Source organism: Epinephelus moara, chromosome 7 (genome assembly GCF_006386435.1).
Source record: "Epinephelus moara isolate mb chromosome 7, YSFRI_EMoa_1.0, whole genome shotgun sequence".
In the NCBI taxonomy this organism is placed as follows: Eukaryota; Metazoa; Chordata; class Actinopteri; order Perciformes; family Serranidae; genus Epinephelus; species Epinephelus moara.
In genome coordinates, this window is record NC_065512.1 from 3,508,566 (window position 1) to 3,527,498 (window position 18,933).

Consider the following 18,933-nt stretch of genomic DNA (forward strand, 5'->3'; position numbering starts at 1 on the left):
GTAGGACAACCATGAATGGCAACTTGTCGGTGAAGATTCTCAGTCATCCAGGTGATGGTAATCCTAAGTGCTAATATCGTAGGCAACTGGACTTGCTTGCTTCTTGGATGAGAGGCGAAATGTCTTCAAGAAACGCAAGCAAGTCCAGTTGCCTACGATATTAGCACTTACGACAACCATGAAGATGATACAAAACAATCCTGAACAGAGGTAAGGCGACGTTAGCCAAAGCAGCTTTCCAGACCACTTCCTATGAGATGAGAACGGCCCCTAAACTAGTCTGCAGAGTTCAGAAGAGACAAAACAGTACAACTTTTAGACATCAAACGAGAACTGAGGAGAGAAAACGACAGACTGGATGAAACAGAGGGAGAATGGATGGAATGAAGACCGTGCATCAAGCAACATCGATGCTAATCAAGAAGCTAACGTAACACCAAGCTAATCTGGAGGCAAGGCTAATAGGCCAGGTGGGTCGAGCGCGGAGAGATAACTTCAGGATTTACGGAATACCCAAAGAAAAAGAGGGAACCGACATGGTTGGATTTGCTCAAAACGCAGCCTGAACACTGTTCTGGACACTCTGTTTCCAAATTGCTGATGTCAGCTCATGACAAATTTCTTTAAATGGACACGTTACTGCAACCATTTACAGTAAATACACTGCTACATGTAGCTACATGCTAACGTCAGGGAAACATGTAATCTTGGTTGCTGAGGTTGTTAATTTCTGCATGATTAGGGACCATAATCCTGTTGGAACATTTGCAGTGTGAAGATTTTACCTGTTCCGCCGAGTCCCTCCCTCTCATGTTGTGATTGGCTAGTACTAACCCTGACCATGACCGTCGTTCAACAGATACGTTACATATGTTGAAACTTTAGGTCTCTCAACACACTGTGGTTAACGTGTAGTTCGGTATAGGCACAAAACCCACTTCATTAAGGGAAGGTAAAGATCATATTTTGGCTTTAAACACTCATGTTTGGTGGCACAAAAGCTGCATGAAAACACAGCGATGACTCTGTGAAAACCAGGTTCGGTGCCTCAGATGCTGCTGGAACACGCCGCTGGAAAATGTTGGGATATGTCTGTAAAACACTTCCAGGTGCAGTGCCACAAATGCAGCTAGGAAACACAACACAGGGTCACCAGGAGACAGCTGGTGTTGTTGTTTGTTGGTCTGCAACTAGGCAGGCGTCGCCCACGTGACATGGCATTCACCATCCACTTCACTTCCTGATGACAAAGTCACCTTGTATAGTCACTTAAGAAACGTTGATATGATACTTACAAAATGTACAATGTCACGTTCTTGGTTTGCAGAAACGTACAATGCCAACATTTTCTACATTTTTCTCTTTTCTTCTAGCGTATGACTTCCTGGTCCCGTGGGCCGCTCAGATTGGTGACAACTACAGAGACGTGATCCAGGAGCTGCACATGGGCTTAGACAAAATGAAGAACCCCATCACCAAACGCTGGAAGCACCTGACCGGCACGCTCATCCTTGTCAACTGCCTGGGCGCCCCGCTGAGCTCTGCCCTCAGCCCCGCCGCTCAGGACAACTATGGCAACTATGTGTATGACATCAAACTATTGCTGCCTAAAAAAAACGTTTTAAACCTCAGAAACAAATTTTGATAAACTTTTTCGTAATATAAGAGAAAGTTTCCGAATGAGCCGCCATGATGGTCCAGTTTGGAGCAGACAGCCCATGTGAAAGTGCCACGTCCATCAAGAATCCAATGCTGGGAAGCGTGGCAACCCTTCACACCCCTGTGTACACACACCATAACCATCTCCAACCTGTCTAGCCAATCAAGTCCTAGTAGGGAGGGGCTATGCAAAACACCCTTGGGAGAAAAAAAATGTGGTAGACGCTGAGATACCTGGAAGACCTGGAAACGCTGGCCAATCAGAGCAGACTATATATTATATACTGGTTCTGGCAATGGATGCTCCTAAATTATACACACTGAACTTTTAAAGCTGTAAACATGTCCTAGTAGAAACCCAAAATACAAGTATGAACCTGTAAATGCATATAATAGGTCCCCTTTAAAATGCACTCAGTCAGTGAAAGAAAATACGGCAGTGAAAATCATGTCAGAAGTAATCAGCTCCTGCTGCACCTCAGCCAAGTGTTTCTCTTCAAACCCCAGATTTTATTTCAAACACTCGGTACCGTTTGAACAATGAGCTGAGAGCCGTGTGAGGTCCCGGCGTACAGCACAGACGTGTGAACCCCAGCCATTCTCTGGCCATATGCTGGTGAACGCCCAAGTACAGACAATAGAGGAATTGTTTAGCTTCGGGTCCAACATTAAATCTCTCTCGCACACGCCGTGGGGCTTCATGGGAGACCCATCGCCACGATGATCAAAACGGTTTACACACATCGCAGCCGAGTAATGAAATTCTCATCATTATTCCCATCCCATGCAGTCTGTTTCTTGTTTATTCTGCAGGTCGCTCTGCGCTGTGGTCCAAACGTCTGCTGTGAGTTAGCAGCGCGGCAGCAGCAGTGGGCGGTTTTTCTATACAACCTATCTCTGTAATGAGCTGGTGGGCCGCTCTGACCGGGGTAAAGGAACAGCGTGAATTCACTCTTTGGCCGTAGTGGTGTTGAATTTTCCAAAGATTGTGGAGATTATCAAATTGCACATCACAATAATATTACAGTCAGGGTGGCCTGTTGGTCAGGTTACAGTGCAAGGTGGCTGCCGTCTAATCCTGTGAAGTTTAATCTGCTTCACCGCAAACACCAGCACCAGCCTGAGTCGGGTAATGTCAATACACATCAAACACTCTTTACAAAAGTAGTTTTTTTTATTAAAACATACACAAACATAAATAAAAAAAAAACACTGAATGGAAAAACTATCAGATGGAATCAGATGAAGATCTTACAGGTTTGCTACAATCTTGTAGAAGAAACAATATATCCATATTGCTTTTGGCTAGGCAAGTGCACACAGAATTGTCAAAATCAAGATACATAAATATGAAATTTAAAATGAAGCCCCTGTGTTTTAATAACAAAAAGCGTGTCTACTATTTCCTCTAAGTGCTGCATAATGAATGTCACACAGACATAAAATATACATGATTTTAACAGCCGAAAGGTCACTGTAACAATGACCTGTCTCTGTACTTCTATAGCTAATAAATAAATATTTAGTGCATATTCCCATTTACCTCACTGACGAGCCAAATGAAAAACAAAATTTAAGTTAAAGATGAACCAAACTCAATTTGGTTCCTCTAGTTAAAGAAGACAAAGAGTCCATTCGTGTCACTTATGGTCAGACAGTCCAGCTATCTGCATCGCTTGTTGATCGTCATAAACATGACAAACAGATGTCATTTCCTCCTCAGTCCAGAATGACATTGTCGTGTGATTGCCTTCAGTGAAGCAGGCCACTCATTAGATTTCATCAAGACAGAAAACTGGATAACAAATGAGTCTTTGGAGCACACACATGACCTTCTTTTCCAACTGTTGCTTTAAAAAAACAAAGTCAAAGCGAATCTTTCATAGCATTTTAAGTTCAAACGGTGCCTTAGAGATTCTGAGGGTGATATAACTCACCATCTAACCGCCTATTTTTAATAATACCGTTGAGTTACTTACTGTGAGGACGCCTCATTGCCTGCCTTGTTAACACTTACAAAACCTTTCAGGAAAACATTTGTGCATTCGCTGCTGTGGGTCAGAGGCATTATTTTTATCCTGTGATAATCTGCTAAGTGCAAGCAGATGCCCGATCAGCGGCAGTGTTCTTTTTGGTCATTTTTCCCAACAGTCAACACTGATAAATCCTTTCTCGCTGCACTCCTTGCCAACAAACTTACTTCCTCAGTTGCTCCCCTATGGTTTGTTTAATTAGTGCATAAACACATGTCTGTGCTTAAGTCTGAATGTTGTAATCTGAACTGAAATGTATTGAAATTTCACAACACCAACCACAATACTTAAAAAAAGAAAACGTCTAAAAAAAGAGTCCAGTGCTAGTTTGGATGAAGTCGAGAGCTGTGGGTCTCATATTGTTGGAGGGGAGGACAAGATGGTTTTTTAAGAGATGACTACCCTTTCCACATTTCTCGTAAAGGACTCCAAGGCTGTTTGGTGAAGAGCAATGTAAAAAAAAGACACATGAACAATAAAAAAAAACACACTTTTTTTGAAAAATCAACATCATAAATCACTAACAGTGGTTCTTTGGCATATCAAATGTTCAGTAGCATGTCCGCTCCCCACGTGTTTATCTTTCAGTTACCCAACTTTATGGCACCAAAATACGTCCCTTCTCCCTCCAGGTCCAGCATCCAAGCGTTGGACACGTTGACGTACAAGGCGTCTCCCTCGTCCAGCCGGACCCCTCGGCCCTGCTGGGCGCAGTACATGTTATAGCTCGTGTCGTTCCATCGCATGGTGCTGCCCGTCTTCATCAGCATCACAGACTTGCTGTTCTGTTTGATGCTCTCGTAGTAGACGTACTGGATGAGCTGGGTGTTGCTAACATCCACGGGCGGGACCTCGGCGTGACTGTTTTCCACCGGTCCGTCCTTGTAGTAGCGGAAGCAGGTTTTGGCGTAAATATAGTAGAAGCCCGACTCCATCACCAGTAGTTTCCCCTTCTGGTAGCCCATTCTGTGGCGGTATCCGTGCTCCTCGTCCCAGTCGATGAGGATGGCGTTCGGCTTCCCCTCTAAACAGCAACAAGGGCAGCGCAGGTTTGGTTAATCTATGCATTTCTTTTTGTTTGTTTGTTTATCACAGCTAAAGAAATAGGTTCATAACTTGCTAGTTTCAAAGACTGGACTCCTTCAACTTAGTGTCTAATAGTCACACCCATCCCTACGCTACAACACCTTATTATGGATCCCACTGTGTGCTGTGATTGGATACTACTCATCACGTTGATGCATTGAGGTTGGAAGCAGTTAGGATTAGGGCAAAGAGGTCATCTGTTGCTGTGTTTCCTGCAGCTTTTTAGGCCCCAAACATGGATGTTTATTAGCGATCCCTTGCTCTTTTTCTAGCAGGGATAACACCACAGAAACTTACTGACACATTGCTGTGTTTCCAGCAGGGATTGTGCCCCAAAACACAGACATTTTAAGCCGAAACATGATCTTTTTTGTGCCTAAACCTAACCAAACATTAACCACAGCATTGTTGAAACATTAAGTTTCAATGTATCTGCTATATATTAACATGCAAATGAAACATGGCTTCCAGAAACTAACAATGCCAGTATTTTTCTGGCGATCACGCTGGGCAGTTACTGGCTGTTAATATTTAGAACCAACACTAAAATCTGCAAAGTTTGTGTGATGCAACCAGTTTGATTAAATGATACTCAAGTCCCCAGCTAGGTTAATAACCCATCTAGAACTTAGGAGAGAAGTTAAATCAGATATAGCTAAAGGCTGTTGATTTAACTGCACTCACTCTTGGAGTTCTCCTGGGGCCTTTTGATTGGTAGATGAACTGACGGCAGGCTCTCTTTTGGAGTTTTGCACCGTCTGTTTTTCCTCGTGTCCCTCAGAGCGTTCAGCACCGGCTCCGTCTGCACTTCCTGTGGAGAACAGGGAAAAAACATTAAGCAAACGCTGACTGACAGAGAGGGAAGGTCAAAACATCACTCGTATCTTTCTGTGTGTGTGTTATCCGTCTCTGAAAAGATGCCCAATTTGAAACTTACACCCACATCAGTAAAGAGACATCAACAATTAACCCGCACCCACAGACGGCTTTTTCTTTAAAGGCAACAATATGGTTTTGACATATTTCACCGCAGCTTTGTTCAGCTGTCTCTTCGAATAACTGTCTGCTCGTATGGAATGGTGTGTGTGTCTGAAGAAAGTAAGTGGATGAGCATACATGGACTGCATGTCTGTGTGTATTATCCATCCTCTTTGGCCAGCCTGCTAACGTCTTATTACACTCGTGGTTGTACTCGGGGCCGGAGGCTGCGACAGGGAGGCCTCCTGGTGAGTGTAACATTTCAGATAGATTGCGCTTCTCACGGATTTGGCACAAATAGTATCTGGACTGTATTCAGCCCCCGAGTGCTGATTCTATTCAAGGCCGATGACGCCGCCATGCACAGTCTGAGCCGGGCTGTCCTCCTCAGGCAAGATGGAGCATATACACTCAAGGAAAACATGGTTTCCAAGCAAGTAAACAGTCGCTGCACCGGAGCTGCCAACTCTCTTACACATCTGGCATGAGATTAAAATATCAGGCGTGAATGTTTTGCTTTCAGCCTCTACCAACCATCTGAAACACACACACACAAGAGAGCTAAATGAAGCAGCCTCTTTGAAGTTGTAAAACTTTGTTAGCTGCTTTGAAAAAAGCTTTGCAGCGCTGAAAGTGAGGCACACTTTTAAAATAGTACATCTATATTTAGGTGTGCATGTATGTGCAACGGATACAATTAAATGTAATTTAGAAATGTCAGTCAAGTGTCAGTGGGAGAATTATTTACACTCAACTGATTGAGGTTTGATTACATCCTCAAAGTGTTTTATGGTTTCAGTAATTTCCTCTGATCCAGTAATCTCAGGTATCCTTGCAATATAATCTCACCCTGACTCTGAGCCAAGACCCCACCCCCTCTATAACAAAAAAAAAAAAAAAAGACGAGGGAATGGAGAGTGTCAATTTGGACAGGAGCACACCAATTTAAAACACAGCACCTCTGAGCACAAACACTGCCACACACTCCAAATAAACTCAGCTCCAGAGCCAATCCCACCAGCCCCATTAACGTGGTTTTGCAATACTGCACCTGTGCTGTGCTAATATTACTGTCAAGTATTTATTCACAGCCCAAGTCCAGACAAATTTGCACGGCGCTCGAACTAAGATTAGCACCGTCTGTCCTCCAAAAACAATTTGCTGCACAAACATGTTTATGGCGCAGCGTCTTGGAATGAGACAGGGGTAAACAACGTCTTGCCAGGGCTACAAAGTAATTGTGAACGCGCTCCCAATTGGCCCTACAGTGTGGGATCTATCTTGATTTGTGGTGAGACCGCGTCATACCTCTTTAACCAGGGAGGAGAGATTATTTAAACAAAGCAGCTGCAGCTTGGCAGCTTCCTGATCTACAGTGTGATCTAGAATTAAAGCGCTGCATGGTGACAACTGCTCGGCAGCAGACAGAGCTGCTCCATGAAGGACAAACGTCTGCTGTGATATGTACATGCAGCTACAGCTGATCTGATTTCTCATGCTTGTTCCTGGAATACCACAGTGCATGCAGGCCTCAGTGCAGCCCTTTAACTACACACCACATACATCACTCAGCGTCTCCATTATGCTGATGAGTGGTTTCTGAGACGCTTCACGAGAACAAAAGTCCTCTCACTCAAAGCTTGGCCACCAAAGCAGATTGTCTCTTTGTGTTTCATGCTGCATCAGTCAGATCCCCTCCTCACACAGTTGTACAGACCTCCACAGACTGTAAACATTCACATCACGGTGTCTGATTCATGATCCTGTGTTCTCACCACTCCCGAGATCTCGCTGACCACAGCCCCGGCCCGCTGCAGGCCCCGGCCTGAACATCCTGTCTCACATCAAAGCTGGACTGCAGAGCTGACAGCTGTCCACTGAGGCCTGCTCTCTAACAAATCCCCTCAACTGTCAGTGGACAGCACCGGCGGTCTCAGGGCTGACCCTAACACAACACAGCGTGGGCCAAGTGGACCTGTCACCCTGACACCTCATAAAGCTCCCAGCACGCCTCTCTGCGCTCCATGGGAAACAGCCGAGGGCTAACGACACAATGAGCTGCTCAGTCCAAGACAGGCTGGGTGGTTTGTGTGAGTACTCCACCAGGGATACCCAGGGCAAACACAAATACATAATTTCAAAGGAAATTAAAGCATCATGGGAAACCAAACACTACTGAGGCAAAGCTTTTTAGTCAGTGTTGTTTTACTTCCTGGTTCCATGGTTTTTTGCTTTCACTCGGCAAAAACCTGAGCCAGAAAATGGGCGGCGACCTCCGAAAAGGGATTAGAAAAAAAAAAATGACTTCAACAATTAAGAATTTTATAACTCCCTCACGCTACTGCTGATCACAGAAGGAAAACTCTGCAACCACTGACGCCAATGAGTGACTCACTAATAGCCGATGCAGTAAACTACTTTGTGTGCACGGTGTCAGCAAGCATTAAGGGAGAAGCTATCTGACCCTATATCAAAAGGCAGAGAGGTGTTTTTCCTGCTGTGGTCTGACCTCTTCTGAGCCTGTGTGAACACCTACAGTTTGCATTACAGGAGCTGTGGTATGCACTGAAAACACACCCATGGGAAAATCATGAAACTGTCAGTGAAAACTTGCAGATGATTATCGTATTTCTCTTGAGCTGCTTAAACTCCTCTCTTTTAAAAACACCACCTCATTATTGCACGTATTGTACTTCTCCCTGTGACAGTGACAGCAGGAAATACCTGGTGTGCTGCAAAACTTTCTTGAAGCAGATCGCTGTTGGCCTCTCAGACATTATTTTTGGCTCCGTGCAGACTCTAAAGCCCCTGAGGCAATTTGTGATATCTGGCTACACAAATAAAACCTGAAACTTTGTTTCACCAGTTTCCTTTTAGTGGCATGTCAAAGATCAATCAATTAACCACTGACATTAAAGGGATAGCTCAGATTTTTTAAGTGGGGTTGTATAACGTACAGTAGATAACAGCAGACACGCCCCCAGTTTGGAGAAACAGGTAGGAGTCTGACATGGAGGCTAAGCTATGTGCTGCTGTGGAGGGGTCAGCGACAAAATTAATTTTAGCCACCGAAAAAAATCAATATCAGTTTAAGTGTTTGCCATATTGAGAGTATTTTCACTGCTTCACCTTTCTGTCAGACAGCCTGTTCAGATGGGAGACCCATTAACGGCTTCAGTTCCCATCTATGCTCTCGTCAAAGCCACCAGACTTCATTGAGAAAAACAGTCATTTTAGCAAACTGAACACAGGAGCTGCTGGTCTACTGCTGCTTCCATCAGTTGGTTAGTTTGTCTTATTGCATGACTTTGGTGAATCTGAACAACCTCTTTTAAACACCAAATTCATACAATGACATGAATGAAATAGCTGATGGAGGCAGCAGTAGACCAGCAGCTCCTGTGTTCAACAATCTTAAATCACTGTTTTTCTCAGTGGAGTCTGGCTTTGAAGAGAGTGATATAACAGCTTCATTTTCCAGCAGTAAATCACTCTGGCATTAAGGTAAAGCACTGAAAATAATCTCAATAGAATGTACACTGAAACTGATATTGATTTTTTTAGGTGGCTAAAGTATGTGTTGCTGACCCCTCCACAGCAGGACATTGCTTTGCTTCCATGTCAGACTCCAGCCTGCTTCTCCAAACTGACTGACATCTACTGTATGTAACTGTCTATTTAGGTCTGTCAAAGTTTAATAACAGCAATAAGTCAAGATGTTTTGCACAGCAGGAGTGTTGCTATTAATATCAAAGACCTCAGGTGTGTGCATGTGTTGTAGCAGGAAGGAAATCAGTTAAAATGCAATCTGTCTGAGTGGACTGTGCTCCAGTCACAGGGTGTGTGTGCTGCTGGGGTTAACCAGGGGTCAAACTCACCTCTATTGGCCGATGTGGAGCTGTGGACAAATCTACCTGCAGACAGAAACACAGGAGCAGAGGTCAGAGAGGTCAATGTGAAAATAAAAATCTCTAACAAGCATGATTTGTTGTGCGAATGTTTCCCTGACAGGTGTGGGTGGGAGGAATATTTTACAAAACTTACAGAAAGACAAGCTGCAATTGGATGTTTGTGTGTGTGTGTGTGTGTGTGTGTGTGTGTGTGTGTGTGTGTGTGGGAGGTTAAGTTATTTTCCACATGTCACTCTGCATTCCCCCGCAGCAGGCAGAAGTCAAAGTGATTTAGAAAACTGAGCATTGGTTCTCATTTGCGGGGCTGTTGTCTCCGAGAAGTTTACAGGCTATTACATTATAAAGTGACCACAGGGCTGCAATGCGTGCACACATCCGGGTGCACAACAACAAAAACACACACTTTAGCCCGTGCTGTAATCAGAGCAGTGTTTCTAAACCTCCTCCGATCAGCACATTCCTGTACGCAGACACGGCGCTGAGCAGATTCCAGCTCTCCTCACCATCTCCAGGAAGTTGTACAGGTGTTGGGGGCAGATGATGGTCCGGTGCCAAACTTCTTTCCACACACAACCGACTGACTCATGCTCAAAGTGCTACCATATGCAGCTGACATCGAATACAGAGGAGAGCTGGCGTGTTAATCCAAAGCGCAGCTGACCAACCAAAAGGAATCTCATGCTGCTGGGTATTCGAGGAACGCGTCTATCACTCTCAAAAGATCTGGAGCCGCATCCCTATCATCACACCATCAGTCCCACATGAAAGTCTTATTACACAAATATGATCAAACGTCTCTTCATGTTTGTCTCCTCTTCTCTCTGGGGTTTTTTTTTACTCCTTTGCCTCCTTCCCTTTTATTTGGTTTTCTACCATGGCCCACATCCAGTGAATAACTAGCTACTACCACACTGCAATGTGTTTATGCCAAAGACAAGCCAAAGAAATTTAACACACAAACACTGAGGAAGTGACAGAGGCGAGCAGAGAAGCAGAGGGACAGACAGAGATGCTCCCCAGGTGAACTCACAGCATCCTGACAGAGCGGAGATGCGGTCTGCTCTCTTGGCTTGTTGAAACATGACAATTATTCAACTCCAAAACCGCCATAAAGTTACAAAAACAACTGCGGCAGAGCTGTAAATGTTATTTTTCTGGGTCACAGACACGCAGCCTGCACGATGGCAGAGACAGAAAGCAACGGGCCATGCAGGACACATATGTATCCTGATTGTGACTCTGCAGCGAGTTCGAACATCCAGTCCTCCCTGAGCTGTGCCAAACTTTTCTCCTTGAGAAACTGCTCTGCTTGTGCTCAAACGTTTACAACTTATGACACATATAAATTACAAATAAAATCCCCTGTTGGCTTGTAAACATGCGCAAGAGGAGCTGCAGCCTCAAGTGAAAACATCTGTATTTTGCAAACAAGACATCTTGCAGAAGATGTTATCACTTCAAAACGGATTCGCGATGCTTTTGAATGGAGCTGCAGCCCCTAGAAAATATCCTGCTGAAATAACTAATCCGCGGAGATGTTATCTACAAGTCGAGGTGTTTTTTTTCACAGCAAAGGGAAGACGTGTTTTAACTGCGTGCCGCCGGAGCGCAGCGCCTTCAAAGAGACGCCGAGAGTGCACGATATGTTGGCGCACAGAAGTGCAGAGCTGGCTCCATGTCGAGGCTTTCTTCTTTTCCTTTTTTCTCACTTGTGTAGATTACACCTACTTTACTTCTAAGAACACACACCGCCAACTTTATACAGAGCTGGGAACTTATCAGGCACTTTATGGCATTATAAAATTGCGCAAATGTTGCTGGGCTGTGTTAACCCGCCTGAAGCCCAGCAGAGAACTGCTGACTGTGTTTTTAGATAAATATTTACGCACAGAACCCAAGCCTGAGTAAATACACGCTGACGACAGTGGGTGACTTTGCAAAGTGTGTCATTGCGCGCTGGAAATCAAACCCCGACGCGGACCACACAGTGTCACATTGAGCTTACCTCTTGCAGATAACCCGTCAGGTGTAATAAGATCGCCACGCTGGAAGCCACCTGAAGCAATCCCATAACAGCGAGGGTCCCGAACAGGAGCGGCCGGTAAGTGGGCTCCGAGCTGTGCGCCGGGTGGAAGCGGTGCTGCGCCGCCTCGATGTCGACGGTGTTCCGCAGGTAGCCTCTGTACTCGCTGTGGGTAGCTGCCATGATGCGCGCTCTGTGTGTGCCGTACAGCCCCAGGCCAGGTCCCAGACTCAATGCAAGGAAGGAAAGAGAGTGTGCAAGAGTCCCTATAATGAGCGGTGGGTGGGCTGAAGGAGCTCGTCTCTCTGCAGCCAATCAGAGGGATCCGGGACTCGGATAGAGCGACGGGAAACACTGAAACCAGACTGGCAACCACTTCGACCTGAGCGCACGACAGGTAAAGCGAGCCCTTTATGGCTCCACAGGCCCTTTACAGGAACGCATTAACACGTGATCCACCCCCTCTGCGCGTCCACACCCCCGGTGACACACTCATGCACTGAGTGTTCACTACAGCAGGGATGCAGTGGTGAATACATCAAGTGATAAGAATCAACTTCTTACCATCAGTTTACAGCCTGTAGACACTGAAACTGATCATTTAGGTCAAACTCAAAAACAAAAGTCACTAAATGTTGCAAGAAAATACATAGAAACAAAAGTTATGATGAAACCATCACTGATGAACCAGAGTTTTAAAGGTCCAGTGTGCAGGATTTAGGGAGAAATGTTGGCAGAAATTATATAATAAGTATGTTTTCTTTAGTGCATAATCACCTGAAAATAAAAAGTGTTGTGTTTTCTTTACCTTAGAACGAGATGTTTACTACTACACAGGGAGCAGGTCCTTCTCCAGGGAGATCGCCATGTTTCTACAGGAGAACAGATAACCCAAACACTGGCTCCAAACAGAGCCATTTACCACAGTGAGCAGCCCATCTGTGACGACAGCTTCTGAAAACACTGATTTTTTAAGCCATGAAAATACTTGATTACCGTGTTTAAATCACTGTGCCAGTTTTAGGTTGAGACCTCTGCAGATAGGTTGACTCCCCATAAAAACAGCCTGAACTTCTCTCTGAAGAATTAAGATTTAAAGGAACAGTGTGCAAGATTTGGGGGGATTTAGTGGCATCTAGTGGTGAGGATTGCACGCTGCAACCAACTGAAACATCTCCTGGTTAGAATTCCTTCAGTGTTCATTGCTCGGGAGGTTTTTACCGGGAGCTGAATTATCCACAGAGGTCTCTTCCTCTCCAAATTAAACAGACCACATGATTTAAACCAGTTAAAAGACTGAATAAAAGTTTCATGTCACAAATCAGTGTTTCTCCAATGCTGCTTGGCATGTCGGAGACGCCCGCTAGCCTGGCACCTGCTAATCTGTGCGCACGTTTTTACAGATAATCCACAGAGGTCGCTTCCTCTCCAAAACAAATGGACCCAGTGATATGAAACTGTGAAAACACTGAATAAAGCAGTTAAAGTTTTAAAAATGAGTGTTTTTCTGATGCTGCTTGGCTCGTCGCGGAGGGGCGACGCAAAAGCAAAACGCGAATGGTCCTCTCCAGAGCCAGAGTTTGCTTTGTCCGTTCTGGGCTACTGTAGAAACATGGTGGTGCAACATGGTGATCTCTGGTGATTATACACTAAAGAAAACATACTTATTATATAATATTCCATTTCTGCCAATATATCCCCGTAAATCCTCCACACTGGACCTTTAAGCTGAGCACATAGAGTCTTTCCAACTTCAGCAGATGAATTTTAAAATAACCTTCTCGTAAAGTGAAGCTCAAACATCCAAGTTTGTGATGTAACTTCATGCATCTCAGTATTATATTATTATATAATAACCCTAGATTGATTTGATTACTCTGGCAGTTTGTCACATAATTCTCGTTGTTAGCTCCATTTGTTTAAACACTCAATAAGTGATAACTCATCTGTGCGGATGGTGTGGCAGCTCAGGCTCATAAAAGCTCCAGAGTCAATGGTGCTTTGTGTCCTGCTCAGCTCTCAGACATATCAGACAAAACCAGATTTCTGCAGAGAGACAGTGCAAATTCATTAATAATTAGCCCACTTGATCCATTGACCTTATTGTTGTCATGTCAATGTGGAGAAGCATGGAGCTGTGATGTGGTCTAATACTGAAACACTGCTATCCACTAAGTACTTGGAAAGAGTTATTCATGCATTTTTCACACCCTATTGTAATGATCCCTTTAAACTGGAATTGGCAAGATAAAGTCCCTGGCAGGCGTCCAGCTCATTTAGAGTGCAGCACAAACGGGAGCTTATCAGTCCACTCCTGTCACCCTCCCTCTCACTTCTTGTAAATTTTGACATAGTTGTCATTTTTTTCTGTAGTTTTGCATATTGTCACAGCTGGCTCTGTTTTCTAACTCCCGATAAGCCAGTTTGCCACCTTCCAAACATGATGCACAGCTGGTTGCTGCTGAGATGAAGCTGAAAACGGATGATAAGTCATGTTTAACTGCCGATCCTGATTTTTCTTAGAATTTTTCAGTCGGCTCAAAAGGCCACGCATGTAGGTGCAGTCATTACCACATGTTGACCTTTGAAGGCTCTTTGTGGTGCATTTTAGAGGAATAGTTCAATGTTTTCCTGTGAAGATCAACACCACTTTAGTCACGGTGAAGTCCCTGAAGTACACCTACGCACCAGATGAGATGCACTGTACATAACTTCATCAGGGCCCGAGCATGAAAGTGTCAGGGCCCAGCGGTCCCTGGCACTAAAAGTGTGAGGAATCTATTTGTTTTGTAGAGATCTTTTTTTTTAATCTTTTGCACAATTGCATTTTTGATGAACCTAAGATGTTCATAAACTCACAAATACTGGCATCAGAACTGGCAAAAATTGCAAAGTTCTGCAGTGACTGGGCTCATGCTTCAGCTCCATAGCGCCCCCAAATGCACACCGGGGCTGGGATAAATATTTTCGCTCCACATCTTGGATTTCGTGCATTGATTTTTATTAGGATGCCCAAATCTCACGAAACTTTGCACACATGTTGAGACTACTAATTACCTCGATTTGGTGGTGTAATTGTATTTGGCTGTGGCACATCGACCCTGTAAAGCCCCCAACCCACTTTTTTGACGCCCCTGTGATACTCGGAATCTCACAAAACTTTAGGCACACATGGACACCTGTAAACTTTAGGTAAATGTTCAGCGATTGGCATCAGTGTGTTTTGCGGGCTCCATAGCGACATAATGCTAGAAAAGGTTGCTGATTGGATACAGCTGCTCTGAAAGTAATGAAATGTGCTCCACACATTTCTCTAATCATTTCAGACATATTTGAGTTTCATTAGCTTTTAAATCTTGTGAGTGTTTTGTGCAGACTTTTTGATCCCTTCCTAGAGGGTTCATCGGATTCGTTTTCAGTTTTCAGCGGTATGACCCTCCGACTAATGTGACATTAAGTTGAGAAGAAATAGTTGATACCTTGGACGATGATGTCATAGGTTACCTAAGAATCCATTTTAGGTACTTTGCAGGTATGAGACTTTGCAAAGCTCCACCCAAAGGATTCAGCATGCGCATCTCAAGTTAGGGCAGCAGAATCTCAAGACCTTCACGATGCTAAATTGCGAAGCTTTTGTGTTTTTGTGGAATACATTGCCTACGTGGCGGCGAATTTCAACATTTCAACATGACACAGGAAGCTGTTGTAACTTTACCTGGGCCAAATTTCACATGCTGGAGTCAAAACCCGAAGACGTCTACATGTTCATATTGACTAAAAGTCATAGCACCACCTACTGACAACAGAAAGAAAGTCAAATGTGATAATTAGATTTACATGAAATTCACACGGTATGGTCTTCGCATGATATGCAGCAGCACAACATATTATTATGTGTTCATTAGCACCACATAGTGGAGACAGGAAGGTGTGCACAAATTGCAATAGGTCATTTCCAGCACCGCACCCCCCAAACAGGAAATCCCTTCTAATTTCAGTGTCCGACTTTCGGGGAAACGCACCTGTGTCCTGCTGGTTACCCTGATGTGCACGTTCATTGCTGATTGCAGTTTTAATTTCATTTGTTGTCCGTTGTTATTATTCTTTTTTTCTCCTTTTTTGTTTGCCGACTGTTCTTTGTAGGTCTTTTTTTTAAGGAATAGTTTGCCATATTGAATATTCAGTACATATGAAGCTGCAGACAGTTAGCTTCGCTTTGCACACAGACTAGAAATGGGAAAACACGAGCCTGTCTCTGACGAGAAGTGACAAAATTGCCTACCAGCACCCCATAGTTCACTCACTCATTACGCCTCGTTTGTTTAATACGTACAAAAATTAAAGACTAAAAAGATACTGACACAAGACGTGATTCCAGGAAGTCTCTGCGACAGGTCCCTCTGGACAAAGCCAGCCGGGCTAGCTGTTTCCACTCTTTATGCTAAGCTAAGCTAACCAGCTGCTGGCTCTATAGCATCATATTTACTGGTCTTTTAATCTAACTCCACAAGAGGAAAGTAGGCAATTTTCCCAAAATGTTGAACTATTCCTTTTATATCTCCTTTATCATTTAAATTCATGTCCATCGAGAATGTTTTTTGGTCTTTATATTCTACTTTTAAAATCTACACTATAATTATATTTGTCTTGATTTCCTGTGTTTATTCAAGTAGAAGTTCTGTTATGAAAGAACAAGTCTGCCTGAAAACAACAGTCAGAAGACGAAGAAGAAGATACTGATACTTTTTTTTTTTTTTTGCTGTAACCATCCCTTCCTGTCATGGTGACCGTAACAAGATTCCTTCCTAATACGATGGTAAGTGGGGACAAAGTTCACAGTGCTTGTTCTGTGCAAAAATGAATTCAAACTTTATCTGACACCTCCTCTCACGTCATGCAGCCCATTCACACAGGATAAGCAAAGTCTGTCTTTCACTCAAATTAACTGACACTTTACCCCGGATATGATGCACACAATCATATGTTTCTCCATTCTACACAGCACAGAAACACAACACAGCAACACCAGCAGACATGAACAGTGTTAACCTCCTTTTCTCTTTTAAATGTGGGTTAAACAAACAGGTTAGATTCTGTCACACAGTCACACGCCATCCATCTCATCATCTCCAGATCTCAAGATTTTGCTCTTCTGATGGATTTGAGCTCAAAACTTTATTTATATTTGCCAAAGAAGAGGAAAAAAAGAGGCGCAGAGAAAACAGAAAACCTAAATAAAAGCACAAGTCACTGAGATGCTGATTCACACAGGACTCATATCATCATGACCTCTGTGTGTGGTGAAATATGGTTAGTAATTTGTGGTTGAGGTTGATTTTTGGGACAACAATACAATATTTGCTGATATCACAAAGTCTGCCACGACGCCGTTTCGATTCAATTGTGATCAATACAAGACGTAGTCTTGTAAATATCCTGATGTCTTTTTCTTGGCTGCTTGCCATTGTCTGTCTGATGCCAGGCGCCAGTGCTGTTTGAATGTTTAGGAAGGAGGTGTGCTTTGAAGGAAATGGTGAACCAGATGTGCCATGAGAATTTCAAAATAAAGGTGTATCCTAAAGGTGACGATATGTATTGATGTTTTCACTGAGCATCAGTGATACTGGATCGTTGATCGCTGAATTGATAAATTGATACAGACTGATGTATCGTCACATGCCTTTTACAGACATGGCAGATTTGCATGGGATTAAGCTCACAGACGACGTCCGAGGTCCACAGGTAATACTGGCCTTGCGCAAATAGGGCTTCAGCTAACACGAGTCTTTACGCTAAACTATTAAAATGAAGTACCAAAACTCAATAGACTGTAAAACTAAAACATATGCACTGCAAGAATTATGAGCCTTTCCTTTACAGAAATACTCCACCTGCAAAATGACAAATTGTATATCAATTAATCACCATGTGTTGTGTTGAATTCATGAAGAAAACTTTTCTCGCATGCCTCCACAGTGAGCGAAGAATCCAAAAAGGCAAATATTCGTCATGGGGGTCCACGTTTAAAACATCTGTTTACAAACTCTCACACAACTCGTGCAGTATAATTCAAGTGTCATTTATCCAGTCGTATGCTCAGTACCTCCCAAACGTGCATTTTAAATATGTCAGTACAAACAGTCTCATGCATGGCTGAGTATCACGCCTGCTCAAGCACAGCTCATATGCATGCATATGCTTTTTTGGATTTTTTGGGGGATTTTCCATTCACTGCAGAGGCATGCAAGATAAACAAGAGTTTTCCTTACAAATTCAGCAGAACACGTGGTGACAGATTGATAGACATGTGGTCATTTTGCAGGTGAAGTATTCTAATGAAGCTCAGTGCAAGACTTGCTTCCTCCAATCAGCTGACTTTAGGTGTTCCCTCTCCTGGTTAGCCAATCAAACTTTGCAACAGTCTCCTTCAGCCATTCATGTTGCTACTGCTAAACTTTAAATCTCTTCTCTCTGCTCCTGTCAGCTGTCATTTCAGGTGAAATCATCACACTCTGGGGGCCAGGGCGACTGTGGCTCGGAGATAAAGCGGGTCGTTCATTAATTGGAAGATTGGCGGTCCGATCCTCGGCTCCTCCAAACCGAATGTTGAAGTATCCTTGGGCAAGATGCTGAACCCCAATTGCTCCCGGTGGCTGTTCCATTGGTGTGTGAGTGTGTGTGAATGGTACTGAGTAGCAGGCGGCTTTTCACATTTCTCATTTTATGTGCACGTGTCAATAAATATTCTTTTCTCTCAGAATGAGTCTCTCCTGATTGAATTAACCGTTCTTAAATTTCATGAGATAACTAACTGAAAACGACTCAAGTAAAAATCTAACATCAAACTCTTTAGGTCTGCTGCACTTGTTTACACACAGTCACCATGACAGGGCAAATCTAACACTGTGGGTAAAGAGGGGAAATCACCTCTCCCAGTGACTGACACACAATACAGAAGAGACTCAGGGCAGTCTCCTCCTTACGTTGCCAAAACAATTACAACTTTTAGCTACAACATCCATGAAGCAGTGACTGCTTTAATCTACAACAGCTGTAATTACTTATCTTCTGATTTCCTACAGACTACACAGAGATGACAACTAATCTGGATTTCCACTATTGCAACAAGTGAGACTTGCGTATACCGAACCTGAAAGAACAGCGTCAATGTGAGTCATGTACTGTAGTGTGTCTGTGTGTCTGGCCACAAATTCGAGGCCTTCCTATGAACACAAAGATGTCA

The 18,933-nt window shown here is 43.7% G+C and overlaps 1 protein-coding gene across 1 annotated transcript; it reads right to left on the reverse strand.

The window, feature by feature from the left end:
• Positions 1 to 2,843: 2,843 nt before the first annotated feature.
• Positions 2,844 to 18,402, reverse strand: tnfsf11 (TNF superfamily member 11). The gene is made up of 4 exons (XM_050049388.1): positions 11,673 to 18,402; positions 9,635 to 9,670; positions 5,463 to 5,589; positions 2,844 to 4,716 (listed from the first exon to the last, which is right to left on the reverse strand). Exons 1-4 carry the CDS (start codon positions 11,871 to 11,873, stop codon positions 4,277 to 4,279), a joined length of 804 nt encoding a protein of 267 aa, XP_049905345.1. The 5' UTR covers positions 11,874 to 18,402; the 3' UTR covers positions 2,844 to 4,276.
• Between the last annotated feature and the right edge of the window lie 531 nt (positions 18,403 to 18,933).

What these genes read in the sequence shown, in the direction of transcription:
- tnfsf11 (XM_050049388.1), bottom strand. Translation starts at nt 11,873, where the DNA reads ATGGCAGCTACCCACAGCGAGTACAGAGGCTACCTGCGGAACACCGTC. An exon ending in TGACGGGTTATCTGCAAGAG is followed by an intron (nt 9,671 to 11,672) that starts GTAAGCTCAATG and finishes TTCTGTCTGCAG; the next exon opens with GTAGATTTGTCCACAGCTCC. An exon ending in GCCCCAGGAGAACTCCAAGA is followed by an intron (nt 4,717 to 5,462) that starts GTGAGTGCAGTT and finishes GTTGCTGTTTAG; the next exon opens with AGGGGAAGCCGAACGCCATC.